Source organism: Ursus arctos, unplaced genomic scaffold (genome assembly GCF_023065955.2).
Source record: "Ursus arctos isolate Adak ecotype North America unplaced genomic scaffold, UrsArc2.0 scaffold_1, whole genome shotgun sequence".
In the NCBI taxonomy this organism is placed as follows: Eukaryota; Metazoa; Chordata; class Mammalia; order Carnivora; family Ursidae; genus Ursus; species Ursus arctos.
Window position 1 is genome coordinate 24847546 of NW_026622763.1, and position 18335 is coordinate 24865880.

An 18335-nucleotide genomic window follows, 5' to 3' on the forward strand; every position below is an offset into this window, starting at 1 on the left:
ATCTATCCAAGTGACAGACCCAGAATCTGAAACAAAACAAATAAAAAATGATGTGTTTTCCTGAGTTATTAGTTACAATGTACAATAAGAGAAGAAAATGTACTGATTGTATTTCTAGTAGACTGATTCTGTAAATAGAGGTTTAGTTGGACCAGTGTTATCAGTTGCATTGGGTCTGGTAGGAAAAAAAAAATTCAAGTGAAAGAGCCAAAGACAAATATTTGTAAGATGTTTCCTCATCTATGTTAACTACTAGCAAACATTTTAGATTAAATTTACTCTACTGTTAAGATTAATTACATGATGGTAATGAAATGGCATGAGTTCTTTGGAGACATATATATAAATAATAAAAAATAATAAATATTTTTGGTTGTTTTTATTTACTTATTTTATTTAAAAATTTTAAAAGTTAATCTCAAGAGTGAAAAACAATCACAAATGATCATTTTAATTTATTTGACCTGGGTGGAGATTATTTCTAGCATTTACACTTAAGCATTCCCGAAGGTTTTAGAGCATATCTGAATTAAAGACTAACACAGGAGAAATCCAGATTTAGTCGATCCCTGCAGTGACAAATTTACAGTCCTCCACCTCAGACATCTGATTCTAATGTTAGCCTAAGAACAGTATATATAGAGGAAGAGTTGTTTCTAGCAGAAACCCTAAGAAAATTATGTATTTGTTGAATATTTGTCTATAATAATCTTTCAATACTTTTAAACTTTATATAACGATGCTTAGAAATTGGGGCACCTGGGTGGCTCAGTCATTAAGCATCTGCCTTCAGCTCAGGGCATGATCCCAGAGTCCTGGGATGGAGCCCCACATCAGGCTCCTCTGCTGGGAGCCTGCTTCTTCCTCTCCCACTCCCCCTGCCTGTGTGCCCTCTCTCGCTGGCTGTCTCTCTCTGTCAAATAAATAAATAAAATAAAATAAAAAGAAGGAAAGAAAGAAAGAAAGAAAGAAAGAAAGAAAGAAAGAAAGAAAGAAAGAAAGAAAGAAATCTGATGCTTCACTCAGTATGAACTATAGGCATACCTTGAATATATTGTGAGTTCAGTTCCAGACCACCACAATAAAGCAAGTTTTAAGTGTAATAGCATTCTGTATAAAAAAAAAAAAGTACATACCTTAATTAAAACATGTTTTATGCCCAAATAATGTTAATGACACCTGAGCTTTCAGTGAGTCACACCGTTTGCTGACAGAGGGTCTTACTTCAATGTTGATGGTTACTGACTGATCAGGGTGGCAGTGGCTGAAGGCTGAGGTAGCTGTGGCCATTTCTTAATATAATGATGAAGTTTGCCACATCAATGGACTCTTCCTTTTACCCACAACCTCTCTGTAGCATGCAATGCTATTTGATAGCATTTTATGCACAGTAGAACTTCTTTGAAAATTGGAGCCTTATCACCTAAGTTTATGTAATATTCTAGATATTTTGTTGACATTTCACCAATCTTTGCAGCATTTTCACCAGGACTAGGTTCCATCTCAAGAAACTACTTTTTTTGTAACTCTTCAACCATTCAAGTTTTATTGTAATAATGCAGCAATTCAATCACATCTTCAGGCTCCACTTCTACTTCTAGTTCTCTTGCTGTTTCGACCACATCTACAGTTACTTCCTCCATTGATGTGTTGAAGCCTTTAAAGTCATCCATGACAGTGGGAATCAACTTCTGCCAAACTTCTGTGAATGTTGATATTTTCACCTCTTCCCATGAATCACAAATGTTTTAAATGGTATTTGGATTAATAAATCCTTTCCAGAAGGTTTTCAGTGTATAGGCAGTCCTTATTTTATTGTGCTTTGCATTTTTGAACTTTGAATATATTTCATTTTTTCCAAAGTTTAGTGGCAAGTTTCTAGATGCCAGTTTTCTAACTGTATTTTCTCACTTCATGTCTCTGTCTCACATTTTGGTAATTCTTCCCGTATTTCATGGTTTTTCATTATTATATTTGTTATGGTGATCTGTAATCAGTGATATTTGATGGGCTCCTGTCATAGTTTTGGGGCATCATGAATCAAACCCATATAAGACAGTGAACTTAATTGATAAATGTTGGAAATGTTCTGACTGCTCCACCAGCTGACCATTCCCCCTCCTCTCTCTCTCTCTCTCTCCTCAGGCCTCCCTATTCCCTGGGACATCGCAGTATTGAAATTAGTCCAATAAATAACCCTACAATGGCTTCTAAGTGTTCAAGTGAAAGGAAAATGTCACGTGTCTCTTGCTTTAAATCAAAAGGTAGAAATGATTAATCTTAGGGCATGTCAAAGGGCAAGACTGGCTGGAAGCTAGGATTCTTGCGCCAGTTAGCCAAGTTGTAAACGCAAAGGAAAAGTTCTTGGCAGAAATGGAAAAGGCTATTCCAGTGAACACATGAATGATAAGAAAGTGAAACAACTTTATTGCTGATATAGAGAAAGTTTTAGTTGTCTGGATAAAAGATCAAACATTCTACAACATTCCCTTAAACTAAAACCTAACCCAGAACAAGAACCTAACTCTCTTTAATTCTATGAAGACTGAAAGCTGAGGAAGCTGCAAAGTGCAAGATAAAGGAGCAAGTGCTGATATAGAAGCTGTGGCAAGTTAGCCAGGAGATCTAGCTAATATCATTAATGGAGGTAGCTACACTGCACAGATTTTCAGTGCAGACAAAACAGCCTTCTATTGGAAGAGGATGCCATCTAGGACTTTTATAGCTACAGAGGAGAAGCCAATGTCTGGCTTCAAATCTTCAAGAGATTGCCTAACATCACATTGGGCTAATGCGGTGGGTGACTTTCAGTTGAATCTAATACTTACTTACCATTCCAAAAATCCAAGGGCCCTTAGAATTATGCTACACTACTCTGCCTGTGTTCTGTAAATGGAACAAGGAAGCCTGGATGACAGTACCCACCCGTTTACAACAGGGCTTACTGAATATTTTAAAAACACTGCAGAGACCTATTGCAAAAGGAAAACACACACACACACATACACAAGAATTCTTTCACGATATTACTGCTCATTGACAATGCACCTTGTCACCCTAGAGCTCTGCTAGGTGTGTACACCAAGATTAATGTTGTTTTCATGCCTGCTAACACAACATCCATTCTGCACCGATGGATCAAGGAGTAATTTTGATTTTCAAGTCTTACTATTTAAGAAATACATTTATTTTTTTTAAAAGATTTTATTTATTTATTTGACAGAGAGATAGAGAGCACAAGCAAGGGGTGTGGCAGGCAGAGGGAGAAGAAGAAGCAGGTCCCCAGCTGAGCAGGGAGCCCAACATGGGGCTTGATCCCAGGACCCTGGGATCATGACCTGAGCTGAAGGCAGACGCTTAACCAACTGAGCCACCCAGGCACACCAAGAAATATATTCCTTAAGGCTATAGTTGCCACAGACAGTGCCTCCTTTGATGGATATGAGCAAAATATATATATATATATATATATATATATATATATATATTTTTTAAGATTTATTTATTTTTAGAGAAAGAGAGAGAGAGAGAGAGAGAGAACACATGCAAGAGGGGTGAATGGAGAGGGGAGAGAATCTCCAGCAGATTCTGAACTGACAGCAGAGCCCAAAGCAGGGATCGGTCTCATGACCCTGAGATTGTGATTGAGCTGAAACCAAGAGTTGGAGGCTTAACTGACTACACCACCCAGGCACCCCAGCAATACAGTAAATGTTAAGCAAGTTATGTACACTGTTTTTTTTAGACATAATGCTATTGCACACTTAATAGACTATAGTATAGTGTAAAAATTTCCTTTATATTGACTGGGAAACAAACAAACAAAACTTGACTTGCTTTATTGTGATATTCACTTTATCATGGTGATCCGGAACTGAACTAGATATATCCAAGATAAGCCAATATAATTCAAGGGGAAAAAGTTGGAAAATTGAGCTTGTGTTTATCAAAATAATTACCTTGATTCTCCTTGTAATTTTGTGTGAATCTCATCCCATGGAAATAGGATGGACAACATTAATTGAGAGTCCCAAAATAAAAGCTCAGGCCTAACATAGAATGGGATGGAACACTGAGCTGATTATTTGCATAATTCACACATTAGAAGCATTTTGCCTCAATTATCTATAGTTTAGGAACAAACATCTTTTTGCACAAATTATCTAAGTACCTGCTGTAATTCCCAATGGCCTTTTGTGTGAGTAATCACAATCATAATGCACCCCTCCACGTTCAAAATTTTTGTGGAGATAGCCATAATGAATCTAATTTAGTCAGTTATATTCTTCTTACAAATCAAATCCTCAAGGCTCTGAGAGAGTAAAACTTGCATCTGATACAGAGAAGTTTAAAAGAAAGCTTTATTTCATTTTTAAATGTCTTTTTAAAAATTTAACTGAATGTTGTTCCTATTGAGAACTTCAGAGACAACTAAATATCTTTCTTTGTGATAACAAAAGCAAACAATAAAAGGATTATTTTCAAAACCTGCATGTGTATGTCAGTAGAATCCAATGATGCCATCTTTCTTCCTGCCAGACATAACCCTTTTTGTTTTGTTTTGTTCTGTTTTGTTTTGATGTCCATGAAGGAAGATGAAATACTTGACCAGTTTCTGAAATCCATTGAGAGGAGACAAATAATGGACTGGGTCTAATGGGGTACTTTGGCGAAAATATGGGAGTCTTTTCTTTAAGTAAAGTGATGATTCCAAAGAAAGATAAGAAACTGTAAAAACACACTGACATAATGTGAATTAAAAAAAAAAAAAAGTTATTCTCAAAGGAGTATACTCAAAGGAGTATAACCTGCTCCAATACCGGTTTGAAGTTGTAAGTAACTATGAAAAAGCAAAAAAATAATTTCAAGTAAGAAAAAATTGATATTAACTATTTGCAGATAAAAGACACCCCAAGATCTATGCTGGGTACTCTGGATTGGCCCTCTCAATCTCATTCTGTTTTCTGTCCATTTGAAGAGACCGAAAAGCCTTAAACTATTTGCCACACAAACTCGAAGCTGTTTTTGGAAGCTCACTGACAGGCACTTGGGAAGTTGGAAAAAAAAAAAAAATGGGAGGCCATTTTCCTGCCCATTTTAACATTTTTGATTGGGAGGCACGATTGCTGTAAGTAAGGCATTTGGAGTAATTCTCAGTGGCCATCACCCAGGTCCCTGACAGGAACCGGCGTGGGCGCAGCAGGAGTGGCCTCGGCTTCATCACAAGAGTTCCTGCTTCTGGATTGCAGCTGGGGACATCCAGTCTCCAGTTGTCAGGGCTTCAAAGGCAGCTGCCACTGCAGCGGTAGCAAGAGCAGTGGATTTTTTTTTTTTTTTCCAGCATAGTTCTGATACAGAGAATCATGGCAGCCTCTAAAGTTCTGTCTTATCTGGATGTCATTTCAAAGGCACAGTCTAGAATTCTCTCCTTCATATCTTCCAACAATTTTGAGAGCATTCAGTATTAAAGCCCTTCCTGATTCAAACAGTGAGGTGTCTGTTGCCCACACAGAACCTGGACTGATGTACCAAAAGTTATTCAGAAAAAAAAAAAAAAAAGTATTCTTTCAGACATAGTGAGTCTTCTATGAAGAAGTCAGAACTTTATAATAATTTTGATTTCACCTACCTCTCACAAGTCCAAACAAATCATCAATATATTTTTAAACAATACAAACAATCAAGTCTTAAGGCCAGGTGAGGTATTTCATATGGATAATAAATTGTTCTTACCATTTCAGATAAGTTGAACTGTTCTACGAAGCCACAAGGGAAACCATAAAGGTTTGTGTTGCTATTATTGCTGTTGTTGCAAAATATTTCCCAACAATAACAACAATTAAATGGAAGCTTCTTTGGCAATAGAATTCTTGCCTTTTTGTGAATTTTCAGGATTAAAAACATTGTCTAGCACAATTTTGGGGTGTGTGTTATTATATGGATTTGTTGGAAAGTTAGTCTCGTTGTTGACGAGTGGTACATAAGGCTTCCTTAACCATTTAGTTTTGGAAATGTAGCATAACTACCTATTTTTGAGTGAAACTAAATTGAATAATAATACTTAAAGAGACAGAAACATTTTCTTTAGCATCACCTTAAAACGGTGAGATTAAAATGCTATGGATTAATTCTCACATTAAAATAACAAAAGTTGCTAAGAAAACATAACTTTATCAAGTAAATGTTGTCACTAAGATGATAACGATTTACAGACTATCTTAAGCCCACATTTAATCATTAGATTTGCAAATTCAGGAACATTGTTTGAGTTGTTCACCAAAGGATTAGCAGGCTTTGGAGAATTATTTCATGTTTACCAGACTCCCAGGAGACTAAGAGATCAACCAGAATGTCAATTTGTTAATTTACAACTACTGGTAGGATGCTGCAGTGACACAATTAATAACAGGCACCCACCTAACAAATTCCTCCCTAGAGGAATTTGGTGTGTGAGAAACCAAACCTCGAAGTTATTTGTTAAGCCCAAAATCAAAGCAAAGGGAATTCCGTATAATGGAGTTGAGGCCTTCTAAGTTTTATGAGGTACTTAGAAAATTATCAGGACTACACTATGGAATGCTACCTTTTTGACAACTGACACCTATGAATATGCCCCAACACAGTATATATATATTTTTAATCTAGACCTGTATGTCACAAACTTTTTAAAAATCTTTCACCATCTATATTACCATCTCTTTATTTGACATTGCTATTTTTTTAAATTTAAAATCAATTTAATTAACATACAGTATATTATTAGTTTCAGAGGTAATTTAGTGATTCATCAGTTTCATATAACACCCAGTGCTCATTCCATCAAGTGCCTTCCTTAATACCCATCACCCAGTTACCCCATCCCCCAGCCCCTCCTCTAAAGCAACCCTCAGTTTGTTTCCTGTAGTTAAGAATCTCTATTAGTTTGTCTCCCTCTCTGTCTTTGTCTTATTTTTCTTTCCCTTCCCCTATGTTCATCTGTTCTCTTTCTTAAATCCACATAGGAGTGAGATCCTTTGATAGTTGTCTTTCTCTGACATTGCTCTTCTATCATCAAAAGGTTTTGTCAGCATACTTTTTAACCAACTCTGGAAAAAAATGTTAAAATTTAAAAGTTACCGGACACTGTCTTTTTAAAATTAGTACTAAAACGTACTCTTTGCTACATCCTCAACCACAAATGATCTTTTAGGCTACGCCTTTTCCTGGAATGAATTTCACATATGTGCAAATCTTTATTGCATATCTAATTCCTGTCAGCTCCAATTCTGAAACAGACTCTGGTGTTGTTATAATCTCAGAGTATGTGGTATCTGGACCCTATATCCTTTGTGTGCCGACTAAAAGCAGTTAGGCCATTAGGAAGAAATAGCTAGAAAACTGTGATTATAGTAAGTCTCTGTATCTTTTTGCACATACAGTTTGTATAGCTTTAGCCACAAAGACAGTGAATATATAAAAATGTGATGAGAGAATCCAATCTGAGTGAGTCTCCCTAAGACCTTTAAAACAATATTTTTCAAAGTGGATAACATAAAACCCTAGATATTAGGGATGTTAATACATATTAGGCATATATACACACTCATACCACCTCCTTAGACGCAAGTGTCCAAAGAAACACACTCACAGACACACCCACAAAAATATCAATCAAGTGTTTAGTAATCAAGTAAAGGGAATTCTGGGCTACACAAAGTAAAACAGGTACTTTACTGAAGGATTTTGAATAATCTTTAACATGCTACGTATATATAAATCTCCAATAGGTTCCATAGCATACAAAATTTCCTAAACTTATTTGACCATAAAGTCATTTTTCCAAAAATGTCTTACAGAACTGGTGTCCCAAGGAGCATATTTTAGGAACTTGTATTATAAAGATACTGAAGTGTACCTATTGAGAGTGATTAGGTGGGAGAAAAATAAGAAAGGGATAAAAAGGGGGAAGAAACAAATACTCTTCCTTTCACTCACATGCGTGCGCACACACAAACACACACACACACACATAGGAATACGTCAAATTATGAGAAAAACAAACACAAAGTAATGGAAGGAGAAAGTATGTTTAAATCTGGGCAGGATCTTAGCGGTTATGAAATAAGTTCTTTCATTTTAAAATGATTTGCATAACGTCAGATACCCAGGTAATCACAGAGCTAGGACCATATCAACTCACCATTCCTTTTACCCCAAATATTGTGGAGATAGAAATATAAACCAGTGTTAAAATAAATGTACAAGTCACAAGATGTTAAAGCCTGAAAAAAATAAAATTTAAAATTTAAAACCCATAATCTTAATCAAAAATAAGTGCTACACGCTAGTTTTATTACTTTGCTTAATTATGCTCCTACTTCTCATTGCCTTTACAGTTGATGTTAAGTTCCTATTGTAAATGTGTCTGCAACATTAAAAATTTGTAATGGTCAAGGAATATGAGGAGAAAAAAATGCCCAGTTTACTTGGCATAAATTCTTTAAGGAAATGCAATATAAAAAGAAAGAATTAAAGTAAACAATTATTATATTTATAGAGAAAAATTATCAAATAAATACTAAGTTAGAAATTATTTTACTAGGACTACTTCCCATAAAAATAATATCCTCTTTTTTTTTCCTTCTCTTTTCTCTCCTTCCCTCATTTCCTTCTTTCTTCTATCACGATAGAGTTTATCAAGACAGAAACAGATTTTAGTAATTAGATGTCATGGATTTCAAATATAGTACATGATTTATTTATTCATCATGAAAAGAACATTTTAATTTCCACATTTCAGATTGGTAGATTAGGAAAACCTGCTAAATATTTTGTTCTACTTGGTATATGGCGTCATGATGGGATCACCAAGAGAGTCCCACTTTGATTATTAAAATCCGTAATGAAACAAGCAGACATGTGAATCTAGACAAAAAAATACTATGAGAATAATGATCTAAAAATTCTATGTAACATCAAGCAAAATTTGTACGGGAATACACTTCTGGTGTGTAAGGTATATTTGACCAAATTCATAGAAAAAAAATAACAATTGAAGCTTAGCACATGTCTAATATCTGCTTTGGTGAGTTTCAAGCATGTTGCCAAATGACAATAAATAGTAATTTAGTTCTTTGCAGCCTGACAACTGAACTAACAATAAAGACAAATTTATAGAGGAACAGAGTGCTGAGAGTGTTTTTTGTTCTTCTTTTCTTTTTAGTAGGCATTCAGGACAGTCTTTTATGATTGCGTACTGAATGTAAATCAGAATGGTTTACTTACTTCAAAGTATAAATTCATCTAATGTTAATGTAAAAATTAAGACATAATTTAATATCACTGCCTACAACATTAAGCATATGGTAACAAAAAAGAATTCTGAAAATTCCCTGGAAATGTGTCCTCAGATCAACATCTTTGCTAATTTTAACTCTTTCTCCTCCTCTCTCTTTTTTTTTTTTTTTTTTTTGAGAACTCAATGGGTGGCCTGATCACTTTGCTAAAATTCCAGATTCCAGCAGGAACATGTTGTATTAACTAGCTACATACACACACACACTCACACACACAGCACAGTTATAGATATTGTTTGTGGAGGATTTGGGAGGTTCTTTGAAGGCACCAGTATTTGCCCTTCCAATGTAGAAGAAAGAATGTAAGATTTAGCTGTCCCATCTCTGCCTTTGTTTTAGCCATTCAGGATTGTCTAATATATCTGAGGTCTGTAGCTAAAATTTTTTTCTATGATAAAACAGGAAAGGCATACAGAAACGTGGTGTGTATCCAGTGAGATGAGATAGAAAATACAGATTTTAATATTGCACTGAACTGTTTAAATAAACCATTATGCAAATTTTAAGTGCAAGTCAGTTTGACCTGTAACGGTTGTTTTTCTCCTCACGGTAAATTTTTGGAAAAAAAATTATGTTTATTTTTTTCAAAAAAGAACGCTTTCCTCAGGCAAATTCAGAGAAAAGCATCTATGGAAGAGTGGATAGTGACAGGTATTCAGGCATACTCCCATCAGTTCATTATTTTTACTTATATGGTACAGCAGAGATTTTATGTAATTATACATGCAAGGAATATTCCAACTTCATTATCAACTCAAAAATTGTCACAGTGAATGAACAGCCCACCATATCTAATGGCAGCTATTCTCTGACATGTTGATAAAATTCATGGTTTACAAGCAAGGATAGAGGAGACCAGCCCTGCTCACACCTCTGTTCCACTCCCATCATTAAATTACTTCCACACATTTAATCACTTTTTTCTACAGTGACTGAAATTGTATACCTTAAATCTGACTTTATCTGACTTTGTCAAAAAATATTTATTCTAATTAAAAGATTTCCATTGCATTTATTATTTATAGCTCAAAATGAATGCTCTATTCAGCATTTCAGTGAATTGCTTCACAAAAATGACTTTAGTTTTCTAGATTTGCCAAGGATTGTCATATAACAAATGCAATCTAAGTTGCAAATTATATTCTATAGATGTTCTAATGTGCAATTGCTTCACCATCCCTAGATTTACTTAAAGAAAAAAAAAGTTGTTTTAAAAATATATATTACAGAAGAAATTGCTACTACTAATAGAGCATATTAAATGTAGAAAAGTTGCTTAAGTAAACCTGGAAAATAATTTTACCTGGCAACTTAGTGAATATCCTAGCTATTTGACTGCCATATTCATTCCATTTGTGAGGGACAAATGCATTGGATTAGTTAAGGTAATCACTAATGTGGCAGAGACTGGGGTGCTTTTTTTTTTTTTTTTAACAGTTTCCAACAGCTGCCTCAGCCAATGGCTGAAATACTCAAATCACACAGCACCTCTCCTTGTGCAGGCAGCCCTTGTTATTTACTATTTATTAGGAATTATCGTTTTCCATAGAATCCTTGAAAATAGCCAGTGTCTACTGCTTTTACTAGGCATTTTGGTCCAGTGTCACAATAAATGGCTTTACCAATTCTTTCATTTATGTTAAGAGGATTTTCAAAGCATTGGATTCTATTTGTTAAACATTTATTTATGTTCATTTAACCATATACAATCATACCTTTATATTACATTTTTTATAATTTTTGCCACCGGTTCATTTAATATAATGATACTTATTACATATTACAAGGTACTGTTTTCTTATGTTTAATAAAGATTAATAACCAATCCCTTTAATTGTATGTCAAAAATATTAATAAAATATAATTATCGAATCCAAATCACCAAACATTCTACATCTGAAAACTACATTATTTCTATCAAGCACTTTTTTTTTCCTTCTTAACTTGACTGCATATTTTTCTTTATTTTTCTACCAATTTTTATGGTAGCAGCGTTTGCAATAATAATTTTTTTTCTGTAAATCATAAAATAAATGGACGTATCTTAAAATTCTCATGCATACAGTTTCCCCAGGCAAGCACAAGTAAATTTATACTCCTGCGTTGGAGGGGTGGAGGTCAGGAGAGATAGAGAAAGAGAGAGCACCAGCGCAGAAGAAGGAACGTGTGTGTCTGTGTAACAATGTGATTTCAATTTACAGTAATACGCAGGAAGTACAGTTGCTAGTTTGTGGATTTCTAGCATGAGAAATCAAGGTAAATCAAAATCACAAATCTCTCTTTTGGAAGATGCATAAAAACTCTGATTTGCTAAGAAAAAAGTCAACAAACACAGGTAGTTGTTACCAATTAGCATGAATCTAATAGTTTTAAGGCATGTTAATAAACACTACAGTTGATGAGTTTATAATTATCAACTCTGTTTCTTCCTTTCTAAAAATCCCACCTTCACTATCACATTGCGAACTATCACTCAGTGGCAAATTACAATTCTCATTTAGGTAACACTGTAATAAGCATTAAAGAAAATTAAAATTAACTCTGTAACTTACTACTTACATGAACAGTGAAACTATACGTGTATGTGTGTGTATATTCAAAACAGGTAGTGAATACACTTATTTAAGCGTATTCATATTTGCATATATAGGTTTCCAATAGCCAAATACTGTGCTAGAAAAATCTAAGAATCTTGTTTACTGGTCTGTAAATGAAATCCTTAAAGGGTGACATATAATATGAATTGAAATACTCACTGTGGAAGGATTGAAGAATATTGATTGTCCACTCATCTGTTAATCTTCCTGTTTTTGTTATCTGGATACATTTGAGTTGGTTTGAAGATTCTCTTGATTCGATCCAACAAATCATGTCTTCATTATAAATAAAATCCAGAGTATAAATTTCATTTCCATTGACTGAGCTCAGGGTTGCCATTTTACTTCCATTAAGATAGAAAACCTCAATTGTTTCAGAATTTGCAATTAAGAGCATAGGCAACCTATCTGTAGGTTCTGGAATAAAAGAGAAAGAGAGAAGTGAGTTCAATGAGTCAATTTTTTTATTTTCACAATTTTGCATCACTTACTAAAACCTAGTCATATATTTTAGTGCATCTTTAAATTTCAAAAAATGCTTGCAAAAGTATTTATTAATAATTCCTATATATGCTTCACTATGTATTTCAGTTAACTTCTCTAGGAAAACATAGACCACTGAGCATTTGTATTCTTTATGTTCTTAGTTGTAATGTGTTGTGTAAACATGAGGACGATGCTATTTACTTTCATTGTTGGTAAATAAATAAGTGCTGTGAGTTGTCATTTGGTTTTTTTTTTTTTTTTTTTTTGGTTTTGTTTTTTGTTGTTTGTTTGTTTTGATTTTTTTAGCAAGGAGGATCTGGACTGACCTTTCCATACAGAGTTAGAGGCTTCCCTTGTAAGCAAGGGCATGCCTTTTTGAGGTGGATGTGTGAAGCCAGAAATGGATTTTCTAGAGTGAAATATGCAAAGCTCATAAGCCCATACAAACAGCACCTGTGACTTAAACCACACTGGCTCCTTGACTGACCCACATTGCCTTGGTGACTAGATTATGATTACTGAGCTACTTCTTTCCACGTTCCTTCTCTATAGTCAGGAAAATAAGATTGAAGTAACATAAATTTGCTTGATATTACTTTTAGAACAATTCATCTTTGCTTATGTTAGGAGTAGTGAGTTTTTAATGAATATGTACTAATTGACCAAAATTCCAAAGCCCATTAAGATTTAAAGGTAACAGTAAAATTTCATGTAAAATTAGTATTGAAAGAGTTTAGTGATACAGTCATAATCAGAGTAGCTTTAGTGATAATTAGGAAATAAAAAGTTTGGAAATCCTCAATTCCTCTTTTTTTTTTTCTGCCCTACATCCAAAGTATCAATAGATATCTTTGATTCTGATGCCAAACAGATCAGGAATCCCACCATTTCTCAGTGACTGTTACTAACTACCACCCTGCTCCAAGCTGCCATCATCTCTCAACTAGATCATTCCAAGAGCCTTCTACATGGTTTCTCTGCTTTCATCAATGCCCTCCTCCTCTTTAGTCTATCTCAATACAATAACCAGTTGTACCTTTAAAATGTTAATGTCAATCAAGTCAGTCTTCTGCCCAATTCCTCAAAAAGCTCCATTTCAATCAGAGTAAAAGTCAGCCTTTATAATGCTCTATAAAGCCCTCCATAATCTATATTCATTAGCTGTTTGACCTCATTTCCTTTATCTCCTTACTACTCTCACCCTTGCCATTTCCCTCCAGACAAACCACCCTTCTTGCTGTTCCTTAAACAACAAGCCAAATAAGCTTCCATTTCAGAAGTTCTTCCTTGTTCCTAGAGTAATCAACCCCATATATTGGAATATCTGACTTGCTCACTTCCTTTAGGGTATTATTTGAATGTTACCTTTCTGGTGAAGACTTCTCTTACCACTTTGCTTTGTGAAAATCACAAGCCCTTACAAACTCTTTATACAAACTCCCTATAAACCTTCCCTGCTTCATTTTTCACTTATCACCACCAAACATTGTGTGTGTGTGTGTATATATATATATGTATGATTTATTATTTTTACTTCTGGTGCTATATCTCTAGCATTTAGAATCTAGCACTTATTAAATACAAATTTCTGAATACATAAAATGGACACATGGAATTCTTGCAGAGTAGAGTCTTTTAGAAGAATTCGCTGAAATGTTACAAAATAATTGTTTTTTTTAACTGATAAATGGAATCCAGTGAAAGACTGGCTAACAGAAAATTTCATAAACATCATTTGATCATTCAAGAAACTGACACTGAACTATTGTAAAGGTAGGACAAAAGCAAATATGTATATTATGAGTAATATAATTAAATAAGTCTAAACTTTTAAATGATTATTTAATGGTCTTCATCATTTCTGACGTGAGTAGGGATATCAGGGTCCTTGTATTTTACTTAGATAGAACAGCATTTGGATTTTTACCCCCTAAGGAATTAAATCAAACAAGGCATTAAATTCTTCTCCACCTACTGAGAGACACTAGAAGTTTTTGACTTAATAAAAACATCAAAACAAACAAAAATAAACAACAACAAGTCTCAATGAGATTATACAATTAATTAGCCCAACAAAAAAGAAGTCTTTAAAATGTTGAGATCATTTCCACAATAAAGAGTTCCTTCAGAAGAATTAGTAAAATTGTGGATTATCTCTGCTTGACATAACCTTGTCAAGGGACCACATCAAGCTTGGTTAGCTAGTTGGCTTCTCTCTTAACCTCTTAAATCCATCTTGAACCATGCAATGCTTGCCCTTGCCATTCCCTACTTTGGAAGTCCAGACTTAGTCCCTTTTCAACACTTCTAGCTCTGTTGTTTTCCAATTGACCTTAGCACTCCTGAAACCTGTTGGATCATAGATTTCTCAGGTTATGAAGGGGTCTTAGGTGGCTGTGTTATGAGGTTAACAAAAATATATTGCCAGTCTGTCAGTGCTTACTGTTTTCATTTGACAACCGAAATGACCTTTAGTGAAATTGCCTCTCATTAAAAAGTGAACCACTACTGAACGTTTCTTTGCTTCCAAGCTTTATGAGAAGTCCAGATGTAGACAATAATTTCTTAACTGGTTGCCAGTCAGTAAATTTACTTATGTAATAAATGTTCTTTGGAGTGAGGCTAGAATATGAAGGAATACTGATTTTCCCTTAGAAACTGAGATGAAAATGAAATTTTTTAAAAGATTTTATTTATTTATTTATTTGACAGAGAGAGAGACAGCCAGTGAGAGAGGGAACACAAGCAGGGGGAGTGGGAGAGGAAGAAGCAGGCTCCCACCGTAGGAGCCTGATGTGGGGCTTGATCTTAGAATGCCGGGATCACGCCTGAGCCAAAGGCAGACGTTTAACAACTGAGCCACCCAGGTGCCCCCGAGATAAAAATGAATTAATGGTCAACACAGGCAATGCTTACTTGACATAACTGATCAATCTATCTGATTTTTATAGTTGCTTTTTGAGTGAATCAGTTGATTGTTTTAATGCAAAACACAGCACCCACTGATTTTATAACTTTTGAAAACAGAAAACCAACGTAGTCATATGCTTCATAATTTGAGGTGGTTTGATTGATAATGGTGACTTTAAAAATTCAAATGACACACTGGAGGAAGGATACTTCCTCCAGTTAGTTGTGATGTGCTTCATTGAAATAATATTCATGTGTCTCGGTTAATTATTAGCTGTGGTTTCCCTCTTTACACAAATAACATAAGGCCTACTTATGGTAGTGGGAGGGAGCCATTGAAACAAAGAACCCACAAAAATAATCAGGGGCTAAGGATATAAATCCTTTTTTTTTTTTCTACTTCATGAAAGCCTGCATAGGTAATCTGCCTCAACCCACACTACATCTGATCTCCAGTGTGCATCATTACCTCATGTTTCCACATGCCAAGGTAAGAGCATTATTAGCTTGGGTAACAAGGATATAAGTCTGATCAGAATAAACGTGATGTTCTTTAAAAATGCCGTTCTTAGAGTCAGTGGACAGTTTTCCCAAAGGAACAGTTAGAAAGCACATTAGATGACTTTAGTCAAAGGAATACCTACATCAACTCTTAGAAGTAATAAATACTAACTTTCCATATAGAAGAGATCAAAACGTAAGAAAGTACTCAATGAATATTCTAACTTAGAGAACCAAGACTTAGCCTGAATAAACCTCTCCAACAGGCTGTCAATTATGTCATGCTGGGGAAGAAAAATTATCCTCATCTTCTTCACCATTCACCATATGTCAGTGGCATAAAAAACAGGTATTTTCTCTCCCAAACAGCTATAAAGATATGTATTCATGATCTGTATGATCAGAAAGTGTTTTTTTCCTATCATATATGTTATATTAATCGGAGCTACAATTTTTGAAGACTGATTAGAAAACTGTGAATCAAAAAGAGAAACTTGGAAACACAGAGAAGCTCATCTGAATAGATTCATAAAAATGCCTGTTTAAATTTCAAGCCACTATAACCACATCCTTGCAAACATATCCTTATCCTCTCATAGTCATGAATATACTAAATGTATATGTATATACTTATAATAATATGATTTTGACAGATGGTTAATTCTAAATGAATGTTTTCAGAGTGAATAAAACTTATGTTTCAGGTTTCTTTCAAACTCCTATTCTTCCATTCAATTCTAACAATATTAGTTCAGCTATTTTCCTTTTACATGATTAGAATTATGGATTCAGGTACTTACACATAAATATAAACCTAATTAATATTTATGTTATAACAAATGTATGTACATGGATATATACACATGTAAAAGTTTATTAACTAGTTACATTGTATACTAATTTCTCTGCAATTGTGAGCAATTATCTCCACTGAATGAAGTTCAGTCGCTATACCTTAATATGCATTGAGCCAAAGATGAAAAAAACAAATTAAAAAACAAAAAGAATCTCAGGTTCAACTGGATAAAAGTTAAATAGTGACTCACATGTAAAATATATAAAATGAAGAATCAGAGTAAGACTGAATGTGTAAGAAAACAGAAAACTATTATCAATGCAGCCCAAAGAATCAGTTGTTAACAAATACAACCTTGAAATAACTGAAAGAGGAGTTTTTAAAGTTGTGCTTTTAATTTATCATATACAAAGTATATAAAGTCTTTAAAAATAATAAAAATGGGATGGTTAGAAATGTGAAAAATGCTAACAATTTGTAATAAAAAATTATGCAATGTGCCATAGAAGGTGAACTACAATAGGAAACAAAATGAAGAGCAATCTGTGTAAAGAGACTATAAATTAAAAAAAAAAAAAAAAGTCTTCCAAATTTGTGCAAAAAACAAAAAGTTGAATATGAAGTATAGGAAATTATCTAGTTTAAAGAGTGAGGAAAAGCTTTACTGAAATGATATAGAGATCAAATACAACCAACCCAAACTAAAAATGTGAATGAAGTTAATGTAAGTGGAAAACAAACAAACAAACAAAAACGGGATTGAAAATTTTTTTCTTTTCATGTCGAAAACATACATGGTGAAATTTGTTTCTCTGTTTCCCTCAACTATTTTTTTAATGGAAAAATATATTTGCTGAACTGAATAACTTTTAGAATATCATGCCATAGATCAGAGGAAACTACTATATCACATTTTATAAAAGATAAAATAAAATATGAACCAAATGTGGAAACATTAAACTGCATGAAAAACAGTATTGAGCTAAGCAAAAAAAAAAAAAAAAAGCATATTGCTACATCTCTGCTATAATTTATCTTGGCACTACTTTTTATTGTCACAATGTATTTATGTTAAATTATTGTTTGGATAAAAATGCTTTATTTATTGTATTATTATTTAGTATTTATAGATCTAAGGTATCCAACTAGAATCTGAAGATCAGTAAAACAGTCTGCCTTCAGGAAAAATATAATCTAGGGGCACCTGCATGGCTCAGTCGGTTGAGCATCTGCCTTTGGCTCAGGTCATGATCCCAGAGTCCTGGGATCAAGTCCTACATCAGGCTCATTGCTCAGTGGAGAGTCTGCTTCTCTGTCTCCCTCTGCCCTGCTCATGCTCTCTCTCTTTCTCTCTCACTCTTTCTCAAATAAATAAATTTTAAAAATTTAAAAAAGAAAATATATAATCTAGTAGAAAGATTAAGGTGTATATACAAAGGTCTATAATTTTTAAGTCAGGTTTGACGCGTTTTATAAAAGATGTATAGTGGCATTGCGTTTCAAAGAATGGTTAGCTATATCTTATTATGGTCTGCATGTTTGTGTCCCCCCAGATTCATATGTTGAAATCCTAACCCTTCGTGGTGATGATACTAAGGGGGAAGGCCTTTGAGAGGTACTTAAGTCATGAAGGTGGAGCCTTCATAAATGAGATTGGTACCTTATAAAGGAGTCTCCACAGAGATCCTTAGGCCCTTCCATCTGTGACCC

At 34.2% G+C, this 18335-nt stretch overlaps 1 protein-coding gene across 1 annotated transcript in view; it reads right to left on the reverse strand.

Moving 5' to 3' along the window:
• Window positions 1–18335, reverse strand: part of LRP1B (LDL receptor related protein 1B) — a 1450575-nt gene that overhangs the window by 928002 nt on the left and 504238 nt on the right. The window contains exon 6 of the mRNA XM_057306380.1: window positions 12092–12349. Coding sequence (XP_057162363.1) covers window positions 12092–12349 — 258 coding nt within the window. The remainder of the gene's footprint in view (window positions 1–12091; window positions 12350–18335) is intronic.